At 37.6% G+C, this 27825-nt stretch overlaps 3 protein-coding genes across 3 annotated transcripts; 2 read left to right on the top strand and 1 right to left on the bottom strand.

The window, feature by feature from the left end:
- Positions 1-5616: 5616 nt before the first annotated feature.
- Positions 5617-6813, bottom strand: LOC105044687 (trihelix transcription factor ENAP1). Its single transcript, XM_010922677.3, is given in 3 exon segments — positions 5617-6121; positions 6124-6318; positions 6321-6813. Coding segments are annotated over 3 exon segments (807 nt in total). The 5' UTR covers positions 6562-6813; the 3' UTR covers positions 5617-5750.
- A 457-nt stretch (positions 6814-7270) lies between these two features.
- Positions 7271-12574, top strand: LOC105044559 (uncharacterized). Its single transcript, XM_010922487.4, has 3 exons — positions 7271-7429; positions 9993-10106; positions 12262-12574. The coding sequence occupies exons 1-3, from the start codon at positions 7388-7390 to the stop codon at positions 12382-12384; spliced, it is 279 nt and encodes a 92-aa protein (XP_010920789.1). The 5' UTR covers positions 7271-7387; the 3' UTR covers positions 12385-12574.
- A 1847-nt stretch (positions 12575-14421) lies between these two features.
- LOC105044560 (SAGA-associated factor 11) lies at positions 14422-16071 on the top strand. Its single transcript, XM_010922488.4, has 4 exons — positions 14422-14689; positions 14822-14970; positions 15124-15429; positions 15754-16071. The coding sequence occupies exons 2-4, from the start codon at positions 14929-14931 to the stop codon at positions 15928-15930; spliced, it is 525 nt and encodes a 174-aa protein (XP_010920790.1). The 5' UTR covers positions 14422-14689; positions 14822-14928; the 3' UTR covers positions 15931-16071.
- Positions 16072-27825: the final 11754 nt, after the last annotated feature.

The following is a 27825-nucleotide window of genomic DNA, read 5'->3' as shown; positions in this document are numbered from 1 at the left end:
TTGGGGGCGACGTTCTTATCGTTCCCGCGATCTTTCTCTTTTTTCCTTCCTTCACCGCAACTGACCACATTAGTCTTTACCATTCCCTTTTTTCTTTTTTTTGGCCACATTCCCTATCGTTCGGACTTTCTGGAAGTTCTTTACTGTTATCAACAGTAATGTTCCCTTTTTTTCATCTACAGTATTTTTTTAATCAGTATACAGAAAATTTTTTTTGGTTGTTTACTGTTCATCTATAGTAACATTCCCTTTTTTTTTTCCATTTACATTTTTTTTTTTTTTACCAGTCCACAGGGAACTTTTTTTTTTGGGTCGTTTACTTTCATCCAGTTTTGTAACACAGCATTTTTTTTTGTTACATTCTTCCTTTTCTTATCTTTTTTTTTTTTTGGATCACATAACCCATAGTGTATGTAATAGAATTTTGTTTTTTTTAGGCTAATTTCGTTATCATTGTTTGGCACCTATTTTAGGAGGTTAAAATAGATTCCGAAAGCCATGGATCATCTAAAAAAGATCCAGCATGAAAGTATGCACATTTGGCTGACCCACTAGATAAAAATAAAAATGATATTATTTGTAATTTTTGTGAAAAAATGACTAAAGAAGGGATTTGTTGGACAAAACAGCATATAGTTGGAGGGTTTTGAAATGCTAGAGATTGCCAAAAATATCCACCACATATTCGTAAAGAGATTAAAGATTATATGTTAAGGAAAGCGGAGGAAAAGAAACAAGATAATTTGTTGCCTGATTTTGATGATATGGAAGATATGGTATTGATGAAGAAGATGAAATTCAGGTGGTTGGTCCTCGTAGTAAAAGAAGTGATGGTACAAACAAAAGTTCTATGGCTAGTAGCAAGGCACCTAGCTCAAAGAAACCAAGGGAAAAGGGTCTTATAGATTTGTATTTTACTCCGATGCAGAAATGATTGTTCAAAGTAGAAAAGAAGACAGAGAAGCAAACAACTATCAACGAAGTTTGCAAAAAAAAATTAAGAGACAAAGCTTGTAGAGAGTTGGCTAAGTGGATATATGATGCCAGCATTCCATTTAATGCCGTGAATTATCCAAGCTTTGCTGTTGCAACTGAAACAATTGGATAATTTGTCCTGGCATGAAACCTCTAAGTTATCATGAGGTTAGGGCCTTTGTTAAGAAAAGAAGTTGAACATACTAGAGATTTGATGAAGGGCCACCAAGAAGAGTGGCAAGATATGGATGCTCAATTATGTCAAATGGTTGGAATGATGAGATTGCAAAGAAGGACATAATCAACTTTTTAGTGAACTCTCCTAAAAGATCAGTATTCATCAAATCTGTTGATGCTTCCCATACTGTGAAGAGTGAAAATCTCTTATTCAAATTGCTTGATGACATGGTGGAGCAAATGGAGAAGCAAATATCATTCAAGTGGTGACCGATAATGCCTCTAATTATGTAGCTACAGATAGAATTCAATTGAATAAAATTTTTCATCTTTAAGTTTTAAAAAATTATTTAGTACAATTATAATTTAATATTCAAATTTGAAATTTTGAAGATTGTTGGAGGCAAAGAGGCCAAATTTATATTAATCACCATGTGCTGCCCATTGTATTGACTTGATGTTGGAGGATATTGCTGAAATTCCAGCAATTAAAAAAATATTGAAGAAGGCAATTTTTTTGAATGGATACATCTATAGCAAAACGGACATTGTGAACCTGATGAGGAGTTTTACAGGACAAAGAAAACTGCTTAGGCTAGCTAAAACTAGATTTGCAATCCAATCAATACATAATCAGAAGAATAACTTGAGGAAGATGTTCAATTCTGAAGAGTGAAACTCCAAACCTTGGACAAAAGAGTCAGCTGCCAAAAGAGCAGTTAGTATTGTTTTGATGCCTACATTTTGGACTAACATTGTTTATATCTTTAAGTTAACTGGCCCTCTTGTTCGTGTCCTTCGATTGGTGGATGAGAAGAAACCTCCTATGGGATATATTTATGAGGCTATGAATAGGACAAAATAAACTATTACTAAGTCTTTCAGTAGTAGAGAAGAGAGGTACAAGGAGGTCTAAAATTATTGATGCTCGATGGGAATCTCAACTACATCGTCCTTTGCACGCAGCTGCCATTATTTGAACCCTGAGTTTTTTTATGAAAACTCCAATATTGAGCAAGATGAAGAGGTGATGGATGACCTATACAAGTGTACACAAAGGCTAGTTCCAAATATTGAAGTACAAGATAAGATTACAGATGAGCTGAACAAGTATAAAAATGCTCAAGGCCTTCTTGGAATACCCATGACTGTTAGGCAAAGAAAGACAAAATCATCGGATAAATAAATTAGTTTATTTTGTGGTACGCTTGTTTATATTTGTAATTTAAAAACACTTTGACACTTGTTTAATCAACAGCTAAGTAGTGGGTTGCATATGAATCTTCAACTCCAAATTTGCAAAAATTTGCAGCAAGAGTTCTTAGCCTTACTTGTAGTGCTAGCGGTTGTGAAAGAAATTGAAATGTATTTTCACATGTAAGTACTAAGTAACTCTATTATTATTATGTGTGATGGTTTTAAGATGTTCTAGATTGGATGTAGTTATATTATCAAACAATTTTATTTTTTTATTCTTGCAGCTTCATAGCAAAAAGAGGAATAGACTTGCTCAACAATGCCTGAATGATTTGGTATTTGTGAAATACAATAGAGCCTTGAGACGTCGATATAATAGATGTGATACCATTAATCCTATTTCTTTGAAGGACATTGATGATAGTAATGAGTGGTTGGTGGAAGAATGGATAGAGATTCTGATGATGATGTTAAGTTGGTGTCTGATGATGATAATTTGACTTGGGATGCTGTTGCTAGGGCTGCTAGAGTTGATGAGCCTACATATCGCACAAGAATTAGTGCGAATGCTTCTTCATCAAGGGGGGCTTTATTCTCAAGGCGTAGAGCATCAAGATCAAAACTTGCAAATGAGGAGTAGAGAACTCAAAAGAAGAGCAAGACATTGGAGATCACAAGTCTGATGAAGAAGAAGAAGATGATCTTATTATCGATGATAATGGGATTACTAGAGATTACATCTACTGCTTGTTTATTGCGAGATTAGCAAGAACTTTTAACTAGGATTTTAGACTACTTAGTTATATACTTGTGTTAGTGTGATTTTTATTTTGTTTTTGTGTGCTTATTGTGAACAATATTTTGCTTGAATGTTCGTATGCTACGTGTTGTGTTGAAACTTTAATGAGTTTGCATTTTTATATTAATGATATTTTGATTGTACTTTAAAAATATATAATTTTACATAATATGCATATTTTATCTTATTTTCAATAAATATGCGCCTCACCTTGCTCAGGCGCGTGCTTGCGCCTTACGCCTAGGCTCCTGGCACCCTTTGCGCCTCAGTGCATCTTGCGCTTTTAATAACTTTAGACTGGCTGAGTCAAGATACATGCATTGCACTTGCGCAAACTGAACTTAAGCAAGAAGCCTAAGTGTATCAAGTAACGGCTGGAACATAGAATATTTTTTTAGTCCAATGCACATTATCCTGAGGTTGATCTTTTGCCCTACAGAGAAGAAAGAGAAGAATATGTTTGATGGATCATGCATCAACACTATCCTACCTTCCAATTACTGCTGCTGTCCAAACAAATGATAGAAGACCAAAGAGGTGTTGATGAAGAAAATCGATGAGCAAGAAAGGGTACTTGTGTTCTTATTCCCAAACTTAATTAGGATAATTACATCATATATGGGCAGAATATACTTCCTCATAGGCATAGTATTCCTAATTCATGTAGGATAAGAAAGTTAAGCTTTCAATGACAATATGCTGGAATGATCTAGTAACAACAGGGAACTTCGTCACTAACAATAAGACTGCTTAACAAAGGCACATTATCAAATGCCAACTGAACCACATCATATGAAATAGTATCGGAACCACCATGTCACAAGAACTTAGAAAACTCATTAAACATGACATATATACTCTTGATTCTTCCATATCAAGTAAATATTCACAAGTGAAGGACTTGAGTGTTGAGAAGGAAGGGGAAAGAAAACCTGAAAAGGAGAGGGAGATGATTAGGTTACTTAAGTGGTTGCACGGGAACTTCAAAGTAAAGAAGGCATCCCTTTTTGACAGCCCCACAACTCTTTTTTTAAATTAATATAAATTTTCTATAATCAGAAATGCTTTCTCTCTTGATTTGACTCACTAAAGTAATTACAAATCCAAAATATGTCTATAAAAAGGCCTCAAAGTTACAAGAAGAGCCAGATCATATATAATCAAACATCCCAATAGCTACGTCCTTTACTTTGTTAGCCATCCTTGATCACCAATTCACCACATTGCAAAAGCAAATACAAGCTATAGAACTATAACGTCATAGGAGCACCAAGTTAATGATTGTCAGTCTGCTGGAGATAGGATGCTGACAAAATTCTCAATTGAAAAAACATAAGCAGCAAAAAAAAAAAAAAAAAAAAAAGAGGAAAAGTAGAGAATGATCCTCAAAAGCAGAACAAGAACACAGCAAAAATGGCAGTCTCAATAAAAGAGAAGAGAAACTAGAATAACCTGTATATGCAATCAAATTGCCAGTTACAGTACAGTTCATCCAGGAAGACCCAATAAAAGGGGATATATATTTTATACTCCACACTGTTTTCTTCTCTTAATAGTTCAAGAAAATTGTAGCAGAAACGATTTAGATGATTTATCAATAATCTTTTGAAAGGAGGGCAAGAAAGACCAGCTAAATGATGGAAATCTTGAAATAATTTATGGTAGAAACCATGCAAAAGATTCAACGGAGGATCAATGATAAGGCACAATTCGGTGGAAGCATTATGTTTTACTCAAAGGCTGAGAAGAGTGACAGCCTATTGCCTTTGTGTATGCCCCAAAATATGGACTCGTTTATTGTGGTTGTCCACGTCTATCATTTTAATATTTCTGTGCTTAAACTCTGTGCTGTATTATAGTGATATATGTGAGTTCTATGCATGCAACTGCAGTCTATGCTTTTATGCCCTAACAACACCACAAATTTAGTAATCCCTATCTCTTCTAAAAGTCTGAGAATTTAATTGTTATTGACTTTGACAAATGATGTCTGATTTTAACCAAATTAGAGTGTCTTCTGAAAGATCAACTTGAGCAGCTTTGAACAAGAATCGAATATGTGAAGAAAGCTTCAGATCTTGGTCTTTTGCTCAGTCTCTTCAATATTAATATGCAGTGAGTGAAAATAATATAGCAATTACTGCTTTTGATAAGCCTTACAGCATGATGTTCATCCCCATTACAAGTGTTTTATTGGCCATTTTCTCCTTAAAAACAGTTTAGGCATTCTACTCTTACACTGCAAGAAATTACTCTCCCATAACTATGAGCAAACCATACCAGTCATCCAAATCTAATTACATTGGGATTTTTTCCATCCATCTAATCTATAAGTACTTATGATATTTTTCCTTTTATCAATTACACCTCTTTCTTCTATGTGCAGGCTTGGATTACATTTAGTATTGTGAACTCTCCTTGGGATAAATTCAGTTGATATTTCACTCTTTTCACATCCTCATTATTTTATCTTGATGGCAGATTTTTTTTTTTTTTTTTGAAATTACATGTCTTGAAGCTAAAAGTTGTTGGGGTCCAAGTTCTATCTGACACAAGCAATTAACATCTTTTTCCTTCCAGCACTGATCTAATAAGACCGAACCTAACGTAGGTAAATGAGAAGTGTTCGCTGCTCACCAGATCCCGATGCATACTAGAGCTGCTTTATCTACTCGAGCTCAAGCTGAGCGTCCATGAACATCTGCATCCGCTGTAACTCGAGATCCTTTGCGAACTCGATCCGCTGCCTCTCCAGCTCCATCATTTACTGCTGCTGTGATCTCTGCACCCTCCCATAAACCACCGCAAACTTCGTAATCGCCCTTGCCAACTCCCCAAAGCCCCTTGTCCCACCCCCATCCAGACTCCCCCAACTCCGCGGCGCAGCCACAACATCAAACAACCCATTGTCGCCATCGTCCTCATCCTACTCATCCTCCTCCTCATCATCATCATCCTTGGCACGGCCAAATTCCCATGGGAGCTCTCCGACGACCCCGGCGAGTTCATCGACCCGCTTAAGCAAACGGCAGCATTACGGTTAGGGTTCCGGTGCTTGACGGTAGAGGTGAGGGAACGGTGGCGGTAGGTATTGGGTTGGGGGTAGTGGGGTTTGATGAAGGGGACGGAGGCAGGGTTCGGATTCTTGAGAGATGAAGCAAAGTTGGGCTGATGAGGAGGTCGAGGCGCCATTGCGAAGGCCCAGGTTTCGACTTCTCGAGCTTAGTATCGATCCGGTTCTTGCACTGGACGTCCGTCTTCCAAGGCTTCCCGAGCGCCTCCTGCCGCTCGTTCATGGCGTCGGCAACCTCGCTGCAGTCCTTCTACCCGAGGTTCCCGGCTCAGCTGGAGATACCGGTTCCCCACGCCTCTATCAGCGCCTCCGACGCTCCCTCTATCCAGCTGTCCTCCATCGATCGATCGGAATCCGCCAAAACATTTTAGGCTTATGGTTAGGGTTTCGAGATGGGAAGGGGAGGGTTTTATTTTTTCCGGAGACGCCGGGATCGGGGCATAAGAAAGCGGGGGAGTCGCCATCGGTTCGGTCACTTCGGTGGGCAGGGGCGTGGAGAGCCATCGGCCGCCCCTCTGCCCACCCCCGACGGTACCGTCACGGTGCGACCAACAGCGTTTGAGACAGCTGACCACAGACGGAGTCCAACCGGTGTGGCAGCGACCTGACTTGGATCTTAGCAGCCCAAAAAAAACCAAGCGACTGAGAGGGGCCAAGAAAAAGGTCCAGTGTTCTTCGTGTCCACCGTAACATAAACAATAGTGCTCGCTGTGTCGGTAATATTGAGACGGAACTTGGTTGTATCCTTCATGCGAAAGAAGGAAACGCCTTCCTTCGGGCCTGAAGACCGTTTGATCAACCACTGCACAGCTCTCAAAGCATTCCAAACTCCGCCATTCCCGCCTGCACAGCTCTGAAAGGGAGCACTGGACTATCCAACGGTCTCTGGGGCGAAGGAAGGCATATCCTTCTTTGGCGCGAAGGACACAACCACGATGAGCAGCGAACGCATGCGGCTGGCATTTGGACTTTTGGAAATGATCGGGTTTAAGATAGAACGGTTCGTGAGAACAGCAGAAGCGTACATTAGGGCGAGCGACCGGAGTACGACAATTTGAAGGGGTCACCGAGGGGAGTTAAGTTGTTGCTTACCTTTACTTTAGCTTAACCAGGTTCTGAAGAAGGGAAACTGGGGCGAGGTTTCGAGAGAGAAGGGCAAGGAGGAAATGGGGCGGGCACCGAGGCCAATCGCGGAAGATGATTACGAGGTAAAATCTCTATTTCTTAACGCTTTAGATGACAGATTTGATTAGAAGATTAGAGCGAGTAGGTTTTTGATGTTATCTTGGAGCATAGGGGGGCAGAGCGTTCCCTTGAACAGAAGATTTTGCATAGTAGAAAGATAGACAGGTTTGGATATCAGAACATGGCAATCTAGTTGTAATTTCTAGGTTGTATGTTAAATTGTTAAAGACTTCTTGTGACTGCAGATGCGATAGAATGCCTAGAGATGCTTAGCTGTGAGGAAACAATGGCTTGCAGCAACAATAGAGAAGAGTTTTATTGCAGTGTTGTTGTCATAAGAGAGACTAATGATAACCGAGAGATTTATTTTTGTTAAAACTCAGAAAATTCCTTTTTGATGATAATATGTGAATTAAGAAAGTTTTGGTGCGTCATGCCCGTTATATTGGATGGCCAGTACATGTTAGTTTAAATTGGTTTCAAAATTCAGATTGCTCGGCGTTTAAACCTATAATGGTAGCCAACTTGTTTTTAGGTTGTTTGGTTCTAAACTTCGCTTCCGTGATCTGTAGTCTTACAAGTATGCATTGAACTTCTCTGCTCGCAAAAACATCGCACTCCCATGGATAAATATCCCATGCAACTTTTACTTGCTTGTCATAAGATCTAGCACCTTGTCTGTATAAAGTTAAGCTTAATCCATTTCTCCGGTGGGAAGAGCTCTTGACTTCATATCCTATAGATTTTCTTATTCAGAAGAGAAAGTTCACGTAGCAACTAATGTCCCCTAAATAGACATTTATTTTGGACTCCTTCAATTGGTCCGGTTTCTGTAATCCTTTTGTCTGTAGCCGTCATCTCTTACTGTCAAGAAAACTAGTTTCTTATAAGTACCTATGGTTGTATTAGTTATTTTTTTAACTGAAGATGCTAATCGTTATTCTGGTCTAAAACCAATGTGTACATATGTGTTTATCCCAACTGAGTGTGCTTATTATTTGGTGAAGTGCAAAATCCTGAATTTGTTCACATTGTTGGTTTTTATTCAAGTTCCTAGTGTAACCTAGGTCTTGCTACTTTAAAGAAATTAATTGTAAATGAAGCTTATGTTAGAAATAAATAGGTGACAAACCATAAAATTGTTAGAAGACCTCTTTTGCATATATATTTAAACATGATCTGTTACATTGTTTCAAGTCATGACTAAATTGCATATTCTTTTCAGATTTACTTATGTTCAATTAAGCTTCTAACCAATGCTCGCAAAACTAGTACCATGACCTATACCAGTTAGTACAAGTCAGTAGGTACCATATTGTACCGGCACATGGTAGGCATACTGGTGCCTATTAGGTGCCGGCAAGATTGAACAAGTGAGAAAGAGAGAAGGTGGATAGAGAGAGAGGGGAGAAAAGACCTGCTAGAGAAGGGGATCAAAGGTTGGAACTCATCAATCAAAGGTACAGTCTTGTTAATCGGGGTTGGAGGTTATTGATCAGGATCGGAGATTGTTGATTGGGGGTCAGAGCTCATCTATTGGGGCCAAAACTTGTTGATTGAAGGTTGTCAATCAGGGTTGGAGCTGTCAGCGTGGTCCCCCATGGCATCATCGTCGGAAGATGAGGAGGTTGTTAGGAGGAGGGTGAGGTGGAGAGATTAGGAGAGATAGGTTAAGCGAGAGTGTGATGGCTAGAGTTTCGAAAAGGATAGGACACAGAGAGGAAGAGAGATCGATAAAACATGGGAGGGGAGGTTCTATAAAAGGGCTCAGTTTAGCCCGAGAACCTTCTGAAACAAGTCGGTTCAGCCTTGTTTGGACCGATTCTAACTTTATTTCACTTCATGTCGCCGAACTATCTTAGTTTTTGGCTTGTTTGGTTTGGTACACTCCAAATTGCCTAGTTTAGAATGGCTTAGCAGACCTTGGTTCTAATACTTCACTTTTTCTGTGTCTAAGCAGGGAAAAACATGAAGATAGACCAATATTATAGCCCAAACAACAGTTTATTCATTCTTCAGTGAAAATTTGATGTTATTCTAGACCTTTTTTGGTGATTCAAAATCTAGGGAATGTTTGGTGTTGCTTTACTTTTTAAAAAGAGAAGGAGAAGCCAAAAGCTACATTTTCTAGCTTCCGTAAGAGCATCTTTTTTTTGGCTGTTCTTTCTTGTAAAAGCACTTTTCAGATAATATTACCAAACACTTGTTTCTTGTAGAAAGTGTTTTTTTGCTTTAAAAGCCACAAAAAACACTTTTCTTAAGCAAAATACGAAACATGCCCTAAGTCTCATAGGCTGGGTGGATGTTGACCTATATGAAATTATATTTGTTTGGTTTTGGTTATCTAAGATGATTTTCTCAACTGACACATTATTTCTCTGATATATGAAGCTTACTAAGCTGAACTTGTGGAAAAACTGACCTTGCTGAGCGTCTAAGCAAAGCAAGGTCTTTGAAATTTGGATTTCATTGTCACACTTATTTTTAATCTTGTATATATGCATCCTTTGCATGTATGTCTCTCATAATTGAACCATTCAGTGCCCTGTTGGATTTTCTTTTTACCATAATGACATATACATGCAGACCGAACAGCAAAAGCAAGCTGCTGCAGATGTTCTTTTCCATTATTCACAGTTTGTTATGGTGTGCATTGGAGAAGGAGTTCGCCCAAGTGATTTAAGATTGCATTTGATGAAGGTCTGTACTTTCTATCATCACCTTCTAATACCATTTGTAACTCAAAAGTGAGATGCAAATTTCATGTGGTTCTCCTTCATTATGACTTGAGTTGTTATCCTGCGCAGTTATAATTCTATAGTTTACAGCATAGATGATTGTTGTACATAGACAACAGTTTTGTGATACTTGCGCATAAAAGTTTCTTTGTATAAAATGTAAGTAAAGCTTTTTGATAGTAACAATGATAGGTCTTATAGGTCCAGACATTTCACATGGTTATCTTTCTTAGGTACGTCAAACTATTTATTAAGAATGGTAGGAGTAACCAAAGCTATAGAAAGCCTAAAGCCATTCTAGGTTGTATCTGTGGCTTTGCCACTGTCTGGCTCCAGCTGATTGCCCCTACCCTTAGAATTGTGCATACAGTTTAAGAACTAGCAGAACACTGCTTTTGGGGAACTTAAAGAAGATATGTGGGAGTTTCAATCATTTGCTCTGGGACTGTTACTCTGATAGTTGTTATTGTATAGGTGAATTATGTCACAGGATTTACCGCAAGAAGTTTCCAGATTAAGCTCAATTTATTTTCTATTATTTGTGAAAAATTGCTGATCGACATATCGAGGTTTCTTGCCAAAACTTGATCCCTACCTGCTTTAGTCATCTACGAGGTCAGGTTTTGCTTCATAATTTTCTCTGATGCTTGATTCGCTTGATTCAGAATTCCACAAGTAAAAATGAGGGGGGCTTACAAAGTATTATTGAAAATTCTTACAATGTAACCAAAGTTTTTAAATTAATCAGAGTAAACTAGTTGATGCTAAGAAATTGGATATCAGAAAGCACCATCACAGGATGTTTGGGCTTTAAAATCTTGGGGAAGCTGTTTGCACTGGTTGAATCGTGTCCTGAAATACAGACGTTGTGCACAGCTCAAGTCATAAACATGTTATATGCTAAATTCAGTGGTCTTATTTGCTCGGTGCTCATTTGCTGAGAACTTGTCCAAAACTCCAAGCCTACCTGCTGGAGTAGGTTCCTTTCTTCCTACCCTATAGGAACTTGGTACAATGCTTTCAACAGCAATATTTGAATGGAGAACCCCATAATTTGGACCTGTTGTATTTTATCCCACAACTTCTGCATGTCAAGAAATTCAGCTAACTAGGAACAACTTCTGGAGGATTTGTTGTGTCAAATCTTGTCTTGCTTGAGGGCCTGGAATGTGACTTCAGTGCAGTAGATTGCTTCTTCTGGCTATTCTTTTTGTGATTTTGAGTTCTCCCATGTAGGATGTGCTCCCCATAAATCTGCTAGTTCATGTCCTTCCACATCCTTTTGTGGTATAAATATTATGTCCTTCATTTAGAGTTACCCTCTTTGGAAGTTTCAATAGAAACTACTTTATGTTTTATCGACTCCATGGATCCTATTCGCATTTCCCATTCCTCATGGGAACCATCACTATTTGATTAATTGTTCCTGAAGAGCTATAAGAGAAGATCACAGGTGATCCTTATTTTGTATTTGTCAAACTGGAGTTTGGGGAAGTGGTTGTAGTCAGGATAAGTTTATGTGTAAGACCAATAAAGGCACTGTCTAAGACCAGCTGGATCTGTGTACCTTGGAATTATATATTGAATAGGCAATGGCTTCTAGCGTTAGTCTGATACGTGTAAATGTAATCCCTTAGTAGTTAATTCCACCTCAGAAGTCATTCTTCTGGACAGTTTTGTGGAATGTATGAGATGCTTTCCATTTCATTCCAAGTTTCTGGTGTTCTATATTTTCTTCAGGTCTTTTCCTGAAGACCAGAGGTTTCCTGCATTAAGGGTCAGAAGACTCAGAACGCTGATTTCTGCCATCAGCAGGGCCACATAACCACCAACCTCTATCTCTGTTCAATTGCCTTTTGTTGATTCTGCATATTTGAGTTCTAGCCATCATTTATTATTTCTGATTAGGTATATAAACTGCATAATGCAGAATTTTCCTTGGAACATGATTATTATAATACTGAAAATTGGTTTTTATGTTGTAAAAACTCTGTGCAATATATAAATCACTTGTAGAAAATAGATATACCTGACATATTCACAAGAATTTGGGTATTTTGATTCATTTCTGAATTTTTCTCTCTTCAAACCAGTAGAATAAAAAAATTCTTTTGCAGGAAATTTCAGGAATGCCAACCTCGTTGAAGAAAGAACCTTTATCAGCAGCAGCGTCTCCTGATTCCACAGGCGAACCATCATCGTCAGGAACAATGAAAGGAAACAAAAATGAAGGCTCCTAATAATCTTGTTATGAAAAATAAGTTGTTGTCTCTATTCTGGTCGAGCATAAAAACTAAACCTGAATGAGGACATCATCCTCTTGATTCTGTGAACCTCAAGGATAAAAGTTATTTTTTTCAGGAGGTAGACAAAATGTAGCTCACTTATAATGACGTAAACATTTCCTAATGAATGCCGTCTTGAGTGTAATTATAGTGCACATATATATATGGAATTCAGATATGTTATCTTCTTTTTTCTTTTGTTGTATTGAAAGGGAGGTTAAAACCACCCGAACCAAAGATTACAAGGATCGGTAGCTGCCCAAAGGAGGCAGCAATCCAAAAAAGAAACAAGATTCTTTGACAATTGAACAAAGAGCAAAGAAACGATATAAAACTGTGAGAACAGTGCAGCAACCGAAAGAAAGAAGAAGGATGTTTCAGCACTCCGATGGATAGCTCCTCTTCAGCCAAATATATCAACATTGAAGATGATAAGCACACAAAAAAATTCAGATGCTTTGGCTTCGTGGTAGCAAACTGAATTCAGCAACCATGGCACACAGGGGCTTGAGGGGATCATTTCAAGCCGCATGTGACATTAAACAGCAGAAAAGTATTCTTGTGATTCTCTTGACCTCATGTGATATTTCCTCAAAAACTTGCATTAGGATGGAGCAATCATTGAATAAACGGATACTTTCTGGTGGCAATGGTTGATAGAGAAGCATGCTTGTTCAAAAAGATTCTAGCATTTCGCCCTCTCTAGCATCCCCAGGGTATGGCGGCAATTAACCCGGTTGGACTGATTTGGAGAAATGCCTCCTCCATTCAAACAAGGCCTTCAGAGGTTGTGTAAACAAGACCCTCAGTGAAGAGCAGATTGCCTTCCATATGGTTGCAGTTTCTGGAAAATATCCTATTCTGATTTGCTAAGTCAAAGCAGAATGTGATTCAGTGTTGGATGATGCTTTATGGGCTGATAAGCTGATTAAGATGCACAATTTGTTGGTGATATCATGTACAAAGATCCATGCTTGTAGGTTGGCCCGGTTTGTGGTGGTTCAACTCAAATGAACATGATTTTCATTCATTCAAGAATGATTTGGCTAACCTGGATGTTTTTATGGGGTGCTTTAGGACCAATTGGATGACGGAGCGACAACCTCTCTATAAACAACCATGCTCCGGCAAAACATAATCTAATCCATATCCAAATTGCAGACCACGAATTGGATGTGGATCCTAGACAGGATGCTTAACTCCGTCAGATCATGGGTATCACAGAATGGAACTAAATTTGAACAAAAATTAATATGGAAATCCAGATGCACATGGATAGAATTTGCATCCAAATTCTAGTCAGGGTCTAGTTTGGGTTGGTTCAAAGAAAAATTATTGTTAAGGATGTTCGATCGGTATCTTGGATCATTCAATAAAATATATTATTTTTTAAATATATATTTATTATTATTTAAATTTGATTGAAATTTTAAATGAAAAAAAAAATTTGTTCACCATGATTAGTCTGATGATAATTTTTATTTTTTTAAATATTGAAAAATAATTTAAAATATATTTAATTAAAAAATATCGAATAAGTGACTCTCATTTCAATCATTTAATTAAAAAAATTTCATTTTGATTTCGATTTTAAAATAGAATGAAAATAATTATATCTATCTAAAACTCAATTTTATTCTTCTATAAGAATTTTAATTTTCATTCCGATTTCGATTACCAACCAAATATTTTAAAAATTTAATCATTTTAATTTTAATTTTAATTTTAATTTTAATTTGATTATGAATCAAATATTTTTTATTTTTAATTTTTTATTGGATGATCTAAAATATTTATAATAAAATAAAATTATAATTTTTTTATTTTAATTTTAATTTTGATCGTGAATCAAATATCTTCTAACTTTCTGACTTCTCGTGGGATGGTCTAAAATACATGCAATAAATAAAATTATAATTTCTCTGCTTCAAGAGTCAGCAAGTCTACAGAATGAGGCCTGCCAATGTCTACTTTATCCGATAAGCACCGATTAGGGACGCACATATTCACATATCTCTGCCATCGTTGCTTTCCTCGCTTCCAGGAATCTAAGAGCTCGGAAACGAATGATTCTTGGTTTTTTTAGAGAAAGAAACACATGATTCTCGTTAAGCAGCGAAATTCCCAATTCCGATCCGAACCCCCTTCGTCCTCTCACTCGCTGCTTGTTTGCTCGTGTGCCTGAAACCCTAGGTCGGTGATCTTTTCACGGATAGATCCAAATTATCGATGTTCGTCCTCCTTCGACTGTGGAAAGAAGGTTTGTTGCGATCTATCCGATCTATCTTTTGACCGCTTGTTCAATTCGATTCCATTTTTCTGGTGATATAGCTGTCGATTTCATTTCTCTGTGTTGATTAATTATGGATGCCTTCATTTTGCCCTGTTTTAGTACTAGGGGAATCAATCCAGGAATAATTTTGGAAGCAAAGCGAAAAAGGTTTTTTTTTTTTTCTACCCGCTGTATTCTTGGCCGAAACTAAAAGCCCTGATCTCAAAATGTCGGCATCTGATGATGGGAACTCATCCCCTCGATCTCAGGTGAGCTAAAAGTTACGGAATCTCTTTGAAGATGTTAGAACTCTTAAAATATGTGCCTTGGTGATTAAATTACGAGCGAATGTGTAGAGATCTATGAGTTTAATCTTTTAAATTTTGGTGCTTTGTTTATGGACTTTATTGTTTGATGTGCAGTTTGCTTCTCATTGTTTTGAGGACTTGCTCGATTCCATCATCGTCGATGTGGCATCAGAATGCCACCGGATAGCTAGGCTTGGCCTCGACCGTAACCTGGAAGAAGAGGAGGAGGAGCTGAGGCTCTCGGTGCAGGCCCGAGTGGCAGATCCTAGCAGCAGCAGTGAAGTAAATAGTAAGAATGTGGTTGATGTTTTCGGGCAGACGCATCCTGCCATTGCTGCTGAGATCCTTAAGTGCATGAACTGCAGGCAGCCAGTTGTGGCTGGACGTTTCGCTCCGCATTTGGAGAAATGCATGGGAAAGGTCAGCTTTATATCTATGAAATGCTTACTTCCTTGTATGTTGGTATTCAAACTACAATATCCATATGTTCATAAATGTTGGTATTCAAACTTTAAATTGAAACGTTTGTTCTCTTTGTATGCTGAAATCTCTTTGTGAATGGAAGTTAAATTAGTATGATCATACAGTCATATAAACACAAAATGCACGGGTTCTGTCCAATGTTTAGAGTAAGAAAATTCAAATCCATGTAATGAGGAATGTGATGTTGACTTCTTCACTGGGTTGTTGTCATCTTTTGTTGATGCGCTTAACCCCTTTGTTTTTGTGTCTTCTTCATTTCAGGGTCGAAAGGCTCGAAAGGTTACAAGAAGTACCGTTGCACGGAGCAGCCATCCTCGTGGTAGTCCAATATCTGTCTATGCTCCCTATTCTAATGCCACCAGCACCAACAGAGCTCCAAATGGCACCAGTGGTCGTGCTGGGGAGGAGTATGCTGACTACACTTATGGGGAACAATGAAGCCTGTTCCATGGTTTTATTAGATCCTTATTTACTTGAAGGTTCATGAAAAATGATCTTTCAACAGGTTCCCTTTGTTTGCATGGTCATGTGCCTCACTTGCCACCACATTAAGCTTGAATAAATGGAGAATTATTGCTATGCATAATCTACATTCTGCAGTTCTCCTCTATTCTCTTAAAATTTTATCATGCAAGCAGTATTAGTTTAATTACATCCCTACATGAGTCTGTGAAAAGACATGAAGAACCTTTTCATGTTGACAATTTGAACACCGTTCCTCTTTGCCTTTTTTCAGTTGAGGACCAGCAAAAGTCTTTCTAAATGGGAAAATATGGAACTCTGATAAACTATTATATAGAAAAAGAATATTGTTTGGGCATTATATTTTACCACATTCTAAGTTTGCCAAAGCACCTAGATTGGATGTGAAAGGTGCTGCAGGGGAGCCATTGCATAAGGCAAAATCACAAGATGTCAGGAATTCAAAATATACTAAAATATGCTCTCAAGTTGTCTGGATTCCAAATCTGCTAAAACTTATTTTTGGAGCACAGTTCAAATTTTCTGGAAAAATCATGATAATCTGAAATTATTGATGGTTTTTGAAAACTGAGTTATGGTTCAACGATAGAGATTTAAAAATATAATAATTGTGAAATTATTTTGAAAAGATTGGCGCAAATTCTTCACATCATAGCTTTATTGTAGATTTTCAGTGTTTAACCGTCTTACCTTACATTTCTTGGCTAATGCCATTTATCTTCTTAAATAAGCTTAATATTTAAATCTTGAGTATTTCTAATTAGAGGAATTAAAGAACTATAAATATGAATCTGACTTTTAAAGGACACCCCTAAATTTAGCTTGAGTGAAATGGTCATTAACATGCATGAGGATAGAACAACCTTCTTTTGGTCAAGTTAATTGCTTGTCTCCTATTTTTCTCTCAATTGTTATTTGAGATATAATCTCAACTAAAGCTAGTATGATGGTATTCTTAGTTCCTCATCATCTAGTGATCAAATTTATCAGTTTGAGAGGTCCTATGCCATGTATGATGGTCTAAATCCTATTGTTATAGTTAACAAATAGTTTAAACCTGATAAGGCCATTTTGTATGACTTTTGGAGCTTGACACTTTCAAATGTGGTTATCACCCTCTCCATCCATCAACCAATCTGAACCCAATTGGTGAACTAAAATATAAGGGGTTGTCCATTCTAAAAGACTAGGTTGGTGACCTGATTGTTCCAAGAGATGCTCTGATGCAGGCTGGGATTGATAAGGTCAAGGAGCATGCTACATGTGGTCAGGATAAGTGAGGAAGCAAAAAATGTTTGCCTAACTTAGATACAGAAGCAATTCAATCAAAGATGCCTGAGTGGATTACAAGTTGGAGTACAAACCAAAAGGAGAATCCAGTGGGATCAGAACAAACCATCAACCATCCTGGATAGGAATTGTGATTCTCTTATATTATAGAGGGTTAAATAAAATGATTTTTTATTTTTTCATAATAAATTTTGGAAGCAAGGCAGAGTCACAGCACCAGCGTACTCATAGAGAGCTTCCAAATTCAATAATATTCTACATATTAACTATGATCCAAAGAAGAGAATACCAGTGGTATTTATCGTATTTTATGCTACGCTAGGGCTCTTGCACTGATGGAAACTCATGAAATCCTTTGGAATACTGTAAGTTGATTCGACTAGTATTCTAGAGCTACATTGGTGGATGCATTAGAAGTAATTCTATGCCAAAATTCCATTTATGTATTTTTTGGTGAATTTTCAAATTTACTACTACCTAGGACACCTTCGAACACTGCAAATATTTAAACTCCATAGGCACTTATGAGTCAAGTGCCCCTACATTTTTTATGCTAGGCCATCAATTTAGGCTCCTGGAGGTCACCTATGATGCTCTGGCATTGCTCCTTTGGTCTTGCCATAACTTTTGAAACAGAGGTATTTCTAACCTGCATAATGCTTTCATTAGGAAACTCAATAATCTTTTGTAACTTATGTATTACAGTCTGTAGAGGAGAAAATTTCTTAGAAATTCATATATTCTGTTGCTTCTAATACAAAATATTCTGCAGGAATAAAACCTTTAGAATGATAAAGAAGTATTCACCATTATGAATGATAATAGGCTGGTGTGTTTTTATTTTTACCAAATTGAACATAACATATGTAACATTATTGCCAGGGGAGTTTATACTAACAATCAGATCCAGGAAGTCCTATATACCATCATATGCTAATGTATCATCTCCTCCTATGATGTTGTTGTGGTAGACTAGATCCAACTTGACATCATCAATATGTTGTGGTTAGGATGTCTCTTCTAACCCTGGTCCAGCAAGGAACCTTCTGCTTTGCATAATTCAGAGTTGTGAAAAAAATTATAATGCAGTTTGTTAAGGCAACATGGTCAAATTTTTATAGATAAAAATTAGTTTGTCTTTCTTCCAAGTTATCTTTGAATTCTAGTTCGCAAAATGAGCCTATTTAGCCATCGACATAGTTTCATTGATCTGACAGGATAACTGGAAATTTGTGGGCTTAAAATAAGTTGCTGCATGGATATCTGAGGATTTTTGATAACACAAGTCAACTAGATGGTTCTGTGCTTGCAAAACAAGTGCAAAGCCACCCAGATATTTGCTTGCTTGCAAAATGAAATGCATTTTTAATGTGAATTCCTAGAGACTGCAGATTGAATGATGGAATAACTGGTCTATAGATTACGTAGTTTGGCAATGTTCCTGTTTACTCTGTTTATAGACCAGGAAAAATGCAGGATGAATGGTATTTCCATCAACACCTGCCCAAGCTTTGTTCATCAGGCTCAAGCATTTCTGGCCCTTCTCGAGCTTGTTACAGTAATTGCTGAAGTGTATTGAACTATATTTAATTGAAACATCCCAAATGGGATCGTAATTATCTGCAGGCTTGTAAATTAGATAGCCTTACTAGCTTTTTTTTTTTTTTTTTTTTGTTTACTACATAACCCTATTAGTTACTACATTGGTGATGAGGAGATTCTGAGGTTTGCTTTAACTAGAAAAGGTGAAATTTCCTGGCCAAATAATTTTGGAATTTGTTGTATGAACTCCCATGGGTGGCCATTCATTCTTCGAGGGTTGTATGAAGGTAATCTTTTGGCTGTTTGCAGGTTTTCCATTAGCACAATAAGATGTGAAATATTAGACCATTTTAGCAAACGGGAAATCGTTGGGTGATTATGATCAGTTGGATGGTACTCCAGGGATAATTTGAGACCATCTGACTTGATATTTGATTTCCCCTAGCCTAAATTTTTACAATTTTTTTTTTATTGGATTAGGTCAAGTTGGTTGAGGTTGTACAATATGTGAATTTAGTTCCATGTCCATACCATAATTTTGGTTGGATTTTGGTCATATTGGGTAGGGTGCTTGAGGGTAAAAATGTGCTTCAACAAGTTAGAGCCAACTTCAGAAAATGTTGATGGAGTTATGGTTGGCTTTGGTTGCTAACCCTTCGATTTAAGCCCACTTGACCTTAGATTGGACTCACATCTTCAACCTATGCCTGTCTTGGATGTAGCTAAACTTGACCATAACCATGTGTTGGACTATATCAGCTTTGGGTTAACCCAACCTGAGTTGCACTCTTTTTCCTCCTTTTTTTTTTTTTTTCCTATTTTTCATGAATAAAGGACCTTTTTAAAGTGTTAATTGCATGCAATGCATGTATTTTATAATAATAAAAAAAAGGCATGAACGGTTATAAATCCATCCAACAAAACTTCTTTCCTTTATTTATGTTACGACGCTCGACATGCTTGCTTAGACAAGCTGTTGAGCAGAAAAGGCACGCCTGCAAACCAGGGATTTATATGCAATAATTTTCATGAAAGGGGGTAATTTTTGAAAATTGTTCAATTCAACTTGAACCATTTGCCCGGCAAGATGACCATAAGGATCCATTTTTTAGGATAAAAAATTTATCCAAAAATCTATATTTTTTTAAATAAATATTTTTCAGATAATATTTAAATAGAAAAATAATTTATCATATTTTTTATGTATTAGAAAATGGTTACGAAATTTGTTATCCATATTCTTTTATATTAGTAGTTTTCTGGATAAGTTGTTAAGATCTAAACATATTTTCCATAATATTTTTATTATATAAATATTATTATATATAATAATATAATATATTATATTATATTATATTATTATAATATATTAATATATTATATTATATTAGTATCTATATTAAATATATTATATTATTATTGTATTATATAAATATTATTATATATAAAAATATAATATAATATATTATTATATTATAATATATTATATTATGTTAATATCTTATATTAACATAATATAATATATATTATTATATATAATAATATATTATATTCTTGTATTATTATAGTATTATATTATTATAATATAGTATATGTATTATATATTATGTTATATTATATCATTATTATAAGATTAAGAGTATATTAGGGATGAATTAAAAAGATTATTTTTTTGATTGATAGGAAAATGATTTAGCCACGACCCCCTAGGTGGATAAGATTTTATTCCATTTGATAAATAAATACTAGGAAAGTAATTTATCCATCTTGAAAAGTATGAGAACATGGGTAAGTTGGTCAATAAAAAGTTGATCAACTTTTTCATAATATTTATCCATAAAATAACAACCCTTAAGGTTAACACATTGAGTTTGACATATCAATCCCTTAATATTAAAATTACATTATATTACATCGGTATGCCCATCACGAGATCCATGAGAACTATTAATGCATTATAATGTTATACTTATTGAGCTTTTATCAATCCTTTTCTAAAGAAAATATAATGTTAAAGATAGAGAACAAGGAGATAAAATCAAACACAAACCTCAATTATAAAGACACAAAAGATGGGTTTTCTCCTTCCTCTCTATTCATTTGATTTCTTTCTCAATATGTTTTCATAGCAGTATTCCTTTGTGCGTGTTTTGATTTCTCTCTCCTTTTTTTTTTTTTTTTGGATAAAGGGAAGGTTAAATCAGCTCATCTACATGTTCTCGGTGCATGAACTGGAGGCATCAAAAGCCGCAATACTCCATTAGCTTGGATTCCTTTTGTGAAACCTTTCGTATTTGTCCCCTCTTAATACACCAAATGCAGTGACTTTTGTTAAAGCCGAAAGAAAAAAAGGAAGGGGCCGCCAGGAATTAATAGTGAATATTATAAAGGAGGCGCTACAAGATTACACTTCCCTCCCACTATCATGTAATGATGGTAAAGGAAACCTGGCTTCTTTGGTCCCTCAACATGATTGCTTTACTTTGAATAATCTTATCTGGTTCCTAAAAGAACTTTGTTTTTATGTTACCAACCAGGCTTTTATTTGTTGAGTTAGAAATTCTTAATACAAGCCTTCAAGTTGTTTCTTTTGCAGCTTAGCAGGCCATGTTAATTAGTTTCTGGAAAGTACTTAATTTTTTTATTATTTTAGTGCACTCTTGATTTTTGTTTTATGTGTAGGATGGATACCAGGTGAAGTGGTCCTTGATCTGATGTGCTTTTTCTTGATTGTTAATATATACATGGCAATCATGGGGATGTCATTTGCCAAATTAACCATTAGCTATTTTCCCCCACAGGTTATTTCCTAAATCAGGCAAAGTCATGCAAAATTTTATTTGGTCTAATCTGTAGCTAGTAGTCTAATCTTATATTTGCAACAACTATCATCAGTTTTAGATTTGGGTCACTAGATTCACCATTTACTTAACCCTTTATGAGCTATTCTATCAGCTGCTCCATAATATGGTGCCAGAGCTAGATTAGTTATGTTTTGGGAGACTGCTATGTGGATAACCTTAATAAAAATCTTACACCTATGCTTGCAAGAGGGGAAGGTTTCTATGTGGCCTAGGTAGTATCGTTAAGTGCTGCTATCCTTATACAAATGCTGCAAAGTGAGCATCATTTATAATGTATTAACTCCTATTTTGGAACATATTCACTGAAGTTGGGACACAAACAATTGACATACTATAGCTTAGGGGATGATCGGCTATTGGAGTCATCACTTTCCTAAACAGGATTTTGCATGGCAAGGAAGGGGGAGCAACATGATTTTGCTACTTTGGGTAGCATCTAAGCCTCATCCCTTGGATATAATATAGCAGTTCAGAGTTTGCATTTATAACCCAGATTTAGAAGTGTTAAGAGGAAACTAAGTATATATGGGGTTAAAGTTGCAGTGTGAGTATCATAATGGGTGGGGGACTAACTTGGATCCAACCAATAAATAAAAACCAAGTCCCATCTAATTTGATGTGGGGCTTGATCGCTATAAGTTGAACATCCAAATTCTAGAAGTTTTAAATATAAGTAAAGGGTGTTTGGTTGAAAAGAGTTGGGGTCTAAAGTCAGAATGAGAATGGATTAGTCTCATTCAAACTATTTAATTGGGAGGAGTTTCATTCTGATTTCGATTTCGATTCTGAAACAGAATGGGAATGGTTCACTCTATCTAAAACTCAATCCCTACTCTCTCTAAAGATTCAAATTTTTATTCCGATTCTGATTTCAGTCACGAACCAAATACTTTAAAGGATTTGGTCATTTTAATTTCGATTTCGATTTCAATTCATTCCGATTTTTATTTCAATTGTAAATCAAATACCCCCTAATTTCAAACTGAACATTATTTTAGATCGGACAAAGCTAGTTAGGTACGGTCAGTTTCAATTAGATTTATGTATAAAGAGGTTTATATACATGATTACAGTCTATAGTTTGGGTTCGAAAGGATTGCACTGACTTAGTTATTTTCTTTATAAAAAAAATTATAGTAGATTAACTTGGGAGTTTCGTTATGAAATGTACATTCGAAGGTTAGCTGGGGCCTGCTCTGGTGTAGGCTGCTTTAGGTTGCTCAATCCATCAAGTTGAGTCCAGCTAGATTTAAAATTGGCTCCACATGTTTAACTTGTAGCAAGCCCAAGTTAGATGTAGCTAAACTTAAGAGTCAAAAACTACCCATTGGGGCAATTAGGTTTGGGTTAATTCAGCTAAAGTTGCAACCAGAGGATACAATTGTTGGTTGCATTTGTGGTAAATAAAATGGCAGGTCTCCTAGGGTATTATCTGCACCCATGACACAAGGGAAGGCACGGAGAAATGGCTTTGAGTCCTATATTCATTAAATCTTCTTTCTCGATTTGTGTTTCTTGATGAACGACTTTTGGCATGTGATACATTCATGTTGTTTCTCGCCCATGAAGAGAAAAATGAATTAAAAGAGACATATTCCATATTTGTTAGCTGAATGCATTTATAGCCTTCTTTTTTTTTTTTTTTTTTTTTTTTTTTTTTTTGAAGGAGGCAGTCACCTGTCTTTTTTTCTTTTCTTTTTTTTTTTTTTTTTTTTTTTTTTTTGATAGAGAGCCACTTGTTGTTTATTGATAAGAGTAATATATACAATAGATGTTACAAAAAGTCTACGAAAATAATTACATCATATCTTGGAGATCAAAAAAACAAGTGAAAGTCAATTTCTCCCAAAGTTAGGCTCCTTATCCACTCAGACAATCTTGTAAATCTATTCCGGATTTATCTCTCTTATAGACATACTGAGAGAAGATAAATTTGTAGATGTAGCAGAGAAGTAGGAGGCATCTTACAAGAGGCGCGCTCCTTGCTGGACGTATTGGTCCTCCAAAGGAATGCATGTGAAAAATGTTTACATCAAGTTTAAACTTGTCATGGCTTCCTGAACTTGTGGACTAGCTCAAATTTAATGTAAGCCCCTGTCTGAGTTCCCAGAGGACGTCGTTACAACAGGAATTTTTTTTTAAAAAAAAAATTCAGAGAAAGTCGATCGCATAGAGCTTGTGTACGTCAACGTGGGAGGAGATATAGAGCTCGTTCTTTTATGGATAAATATCATGAAAAAATTGGTCAACTTTCCTATTGACCAACTTACCCATGTTCTCACAGATTTCAAGATGGATAAATTATTTTCCATGGGTGGCATTTACCCATGAAATAGGAGGAAAATTTTACCCATCCAGGAGATGGCTAAATGATTTTTCCATCAACCGGTAAAGTGATCTCTTAATTTTATTTCTAAAATATCCTTTTTTTCGTTTCCGATGCCTCTATCGTTAATGCCTAATAACTCAGACTAATAAAATATATCTTTATTAGAAGTTGATAATTTTATTATGTTAGGATAATTTGGTATAGACTAAAAGCTTAGTTTGGTACAAAAAAAATTACTTAGTTTGGTACAAAAAAAAATTAAGCTTTATAAATAAATCATCAAATTTGACCCAAGAAGCATAAAAGGTATTATGGGAAATATGGATAAAGTTTAGCAACTTACCCAAGAAAGTAATAATGCAAAAGAACATGGGTAACAGATTTCAAAGCCACTTTCCCATGTATAAAAGAACATAGGTAAGTTATTTTCCTATCTAAATGTTACTTGAGAAATACTTACCCAGAAAAATATAGTTTCATGGGTAAATCTTTTACCTACAAAAGAACGGGCCCATATCTGCAAGTTTTATGCTCGAAAAGAGTTTAACCGTAAAAATGTTTGAAATAGCTTCGACCTAGTCCCGGCATGTGACATGCCGGGACTCGAACGAGCCTTGATGTGGGAAATTTTATATAAAATATCCCAGTCTTTGTCGATATTATAAATTTTGGTACGTCCTCACGACTCACGATCACATGCTGGCATTAGTTTGGACTTGGTATGGGCACGTGCCATGCCTTGGTAAAATTTAGGAGATATTTGATCAGAGAGGATGGAGATTTAGAATTAAAATCAAAATAGATGATTCTCATTTTAACCATTTGATTTAAAAGAGTCTCATTTCGATTCTGATTTCGGAGTGGAATAAAAATAGCTCAATGTATATAGAATTCAATCCCTACTCTCCTCCATGGATTCAAGTTTCTATTCCAATTCTGATTGCAATTTTAATTCCGATCACGAACCAAACGCTTCAGAAAATTTGACCATTCCGATTCCACTTCCAAACCATTCCGATTTTCGTTCCTAATTTCAATTGTAAACCAAACACCTCTTTGAAATAAATATTTTTTTCATATAACATCCCACCGAACTTCCATGTTGCATACATTGATGCTTCATCCACCAAGCCACAACCAGTGGATTTCGCACAAATTTAGATAATTTTTTAATGACAAAAATGTTTCTCCTTCTTTACGATATTCTGTGAAAAAATTATCACATTCTGTACAGAAAATTATAATTTCAATGCAGGATACCATGATATCAACACAAGATGTCGTAATTTTTTTGAAAGAGAAAAATATTTTTGTTATTCAAAATTTTAAACGATAAAATAAAATTATAGATATTAAATATATATTAAAAAATAATGATTACGTGATCTAATAAGATGGAATGGTATACTCCATACTAGATTTTTTATGCCGCCGATGGTGCATAACGAATTTCCCATCCCAAGATATTACTGGAACAGGAGAATAAAAAGTACTACAACCGAAAACTATTGTTGTGGTTCATAATGCCGGTGAGTTATCAGTTTAGGCTGCGCTTGGTTCAGCGATAAGGAAATTCCTTTTGGCGGTAATAAGACTATTTGAGCACTAATGCTTTATTCCAAAGCCAAATACAGCCGTAGAGCGGAGTGGACCTATAAGAATAGCTAAGTTGGTTTGCCATGGATGAAGTCTTTCGTATTTTCTATAACCTCTAGCTCGTCTATCTACCTTAAGCTACGTGCAAAGGTTTCATGAGTAAGGGCATTTCTACGAATACATATGAAATGCTAATAGATGCCCTTTGATGCATCTGTTTAGTCATAATGATGTATCTTAGAGAGAGTGGTTCTTTTGATGGCAGCTACAGCCAATCCTATTCATCCGAAAGTTAAAAATATATATTATATATAGCTGTATTTACCTTGCTCTTTTCTTTATACTAAATTCTCATTGATCTCATCTGGCACATATCTTGGCCTATCTTTATTTCACTTTAAATTTGTGGAACATATCTGATTTATGTTTGTTGGTGCAAAAATCCGCTTGCGCCGGAGAAGCTGGAGTCGAGGAAGTTGCGGTCGCCGCCGGAACCTGCAAAGGAAGTCTAAACCGGAGGTGGGGTTGCTCCGACAAGACCCTCCGACGCTCAAGTCAGTTCTCTGCCTCAACAAGAATGGAGTGCTCGAACGGAGAATTTAGCAGAGTTTTTAGATGAAAGATGAGAGCTTATAGAATAACGTATCTGGAGCCCCCTTTTATAGGCGGAGGGGACAGTAGCCTGATAGCGACATCTGTAACCGTCTGGCAGTGGGCTGCCCAGGGTCAGGCGGAGTTTGCTGCGAAGAGTAGTGGAGTGGACCCGTGGCTATCACCAGGATGTGCCATGTGGAGCCTGCCGCGGGGAGTGGAGCGGCGTCTGTTGTCGCGACTTGCCAGCGGATGGGAGAATCGCGCGGTATCCGTCGCAGGAAGTGGAGCAGGATCGTGGCCGTTATTGTGGCCTGCCAGGGAGTAGTGGAGCTGCGCGAGATCCGTCGTAGGGAGTGGAGTAGTGCTGTGACCGTTACTGCGGCCTGTCAGGGAGTGATGGAGCTGCGCGGAATCCGCCGCAGGAAGTGGAGCAGGATCGTGGCCGTTAATACGGCCTGTCAGGGAGTAATGGAGCTGCGTAGGGTCCGCCGCAGGGAGTGGAGCAGTGTTGTCCGTTACTGTGGCTTGCCAGGGAGTCCAGACTTGTCGGTCGAAGTTCGGTTGGTAACGAGGTCCAGTATCCGTAGGAGTTTGGGCGAGGTCTTCCCGCAGTCGGAATAGAAGACAGAGTCTGGTTTCCGTAGGAGTCCGGACGAAGTCTACTTGCAGTTGGGGTCGTGGGCGGAGTCCGGCTCTCGTAGGAGTCCGGACGAAGCCTACTCGCAATTAAAATCAAAGGCGAAGTCCGGCTCCCGTAGGAGTCTGGACAAGGCTTACCAGCAGTTGATGTTGAGGACGGAGCCCAGCTCCCGTAGGAGTCCGGGCGGAGTCTACTTGCGGTTGAAGTTATTGGCGAAGTCCGGCTCCCGTAGGAGTCCGGACGAAGTCTGTCTGCAGCTGTTGGAGTCGAGGATGAAGCCCGGCTCCCGTAGGAGTCCGGGCGGAGTCTTTCTGCAATTAAAGTTAAAGGCGAAGTCCGGCTCCCGTAGGAGTCCGGACAAGGCTTACCGGCAGCTGATGTTGAGGACGGAGCCCGGCTCCCGTAGGAGTCCGGGCGGAGTCTACTTGCGGTTGAAGTTGTTGGCGGAGTCCGGCTCCCGTAGGAGTCCGGACGAAGTCTGTCTGCAGCTGTTGGAGTCGAGGATGAAGCTCGGCTCCCGTAGGAGTCCGGGCGGAGTCTTCCTGCAATTAAAGTTAAAGGCGAAGTCCGGCTCCCATAGGAGTCCGGACAAGGCTTACCGGCAGCTGATGTTGAGGATGGAGCCCGGCTCCCGTAGGAGTCCGGGCGGAGTCTACTTGCGGTTGAAGTTGTTGGCGGAGTCCGGCTCCCGTAGGAGTCCGGACGAAGTCTGTCTGCAGCTGTTGGCGTCGAGGATGAAGCCCGGCTCCCGTAGGAGTCCGGGCGGAGTCTTCCTGCAATTAAAGTTAAAGGCGAAGTCCGGCTCCCGTAGGAGTCCGGACAAGGCTTACCGGCAGCTGATGTTGAGGACGGAGCCCGGCTCCCGTAGGAGTCCGGGCGAAGTCTACTTGCGGTTGAAGTTGTTGGCGGAGTCCGGCTCCCGTAGGAGTCTGGACGAAGTCTGTCTGCAGCTGTTGGAGTCGAGGATGAAGCCCGGCTCCCGTAGGAGTTCGGGC

Source organism: Elaeis guineensis, chromosome 5, assembly GCF_000442705.2.
Source record: "Elaeis guineensis isolate ETL-2024a chromosome 5, EG11, whole genome shotgun sequence".
Taxonomy (NCBI): domain Eukaryota; kingdom Viridiplantae; phylum Streptophyta; class Magnoliopsida; order Arecales; family Arecaceae; genus Elaeis; species Elaeis guineensis.
Note: the sequence above shows the minus strand (reverse complement) of the source record. Positions and strands in the feature narration are given on the sequence as shown.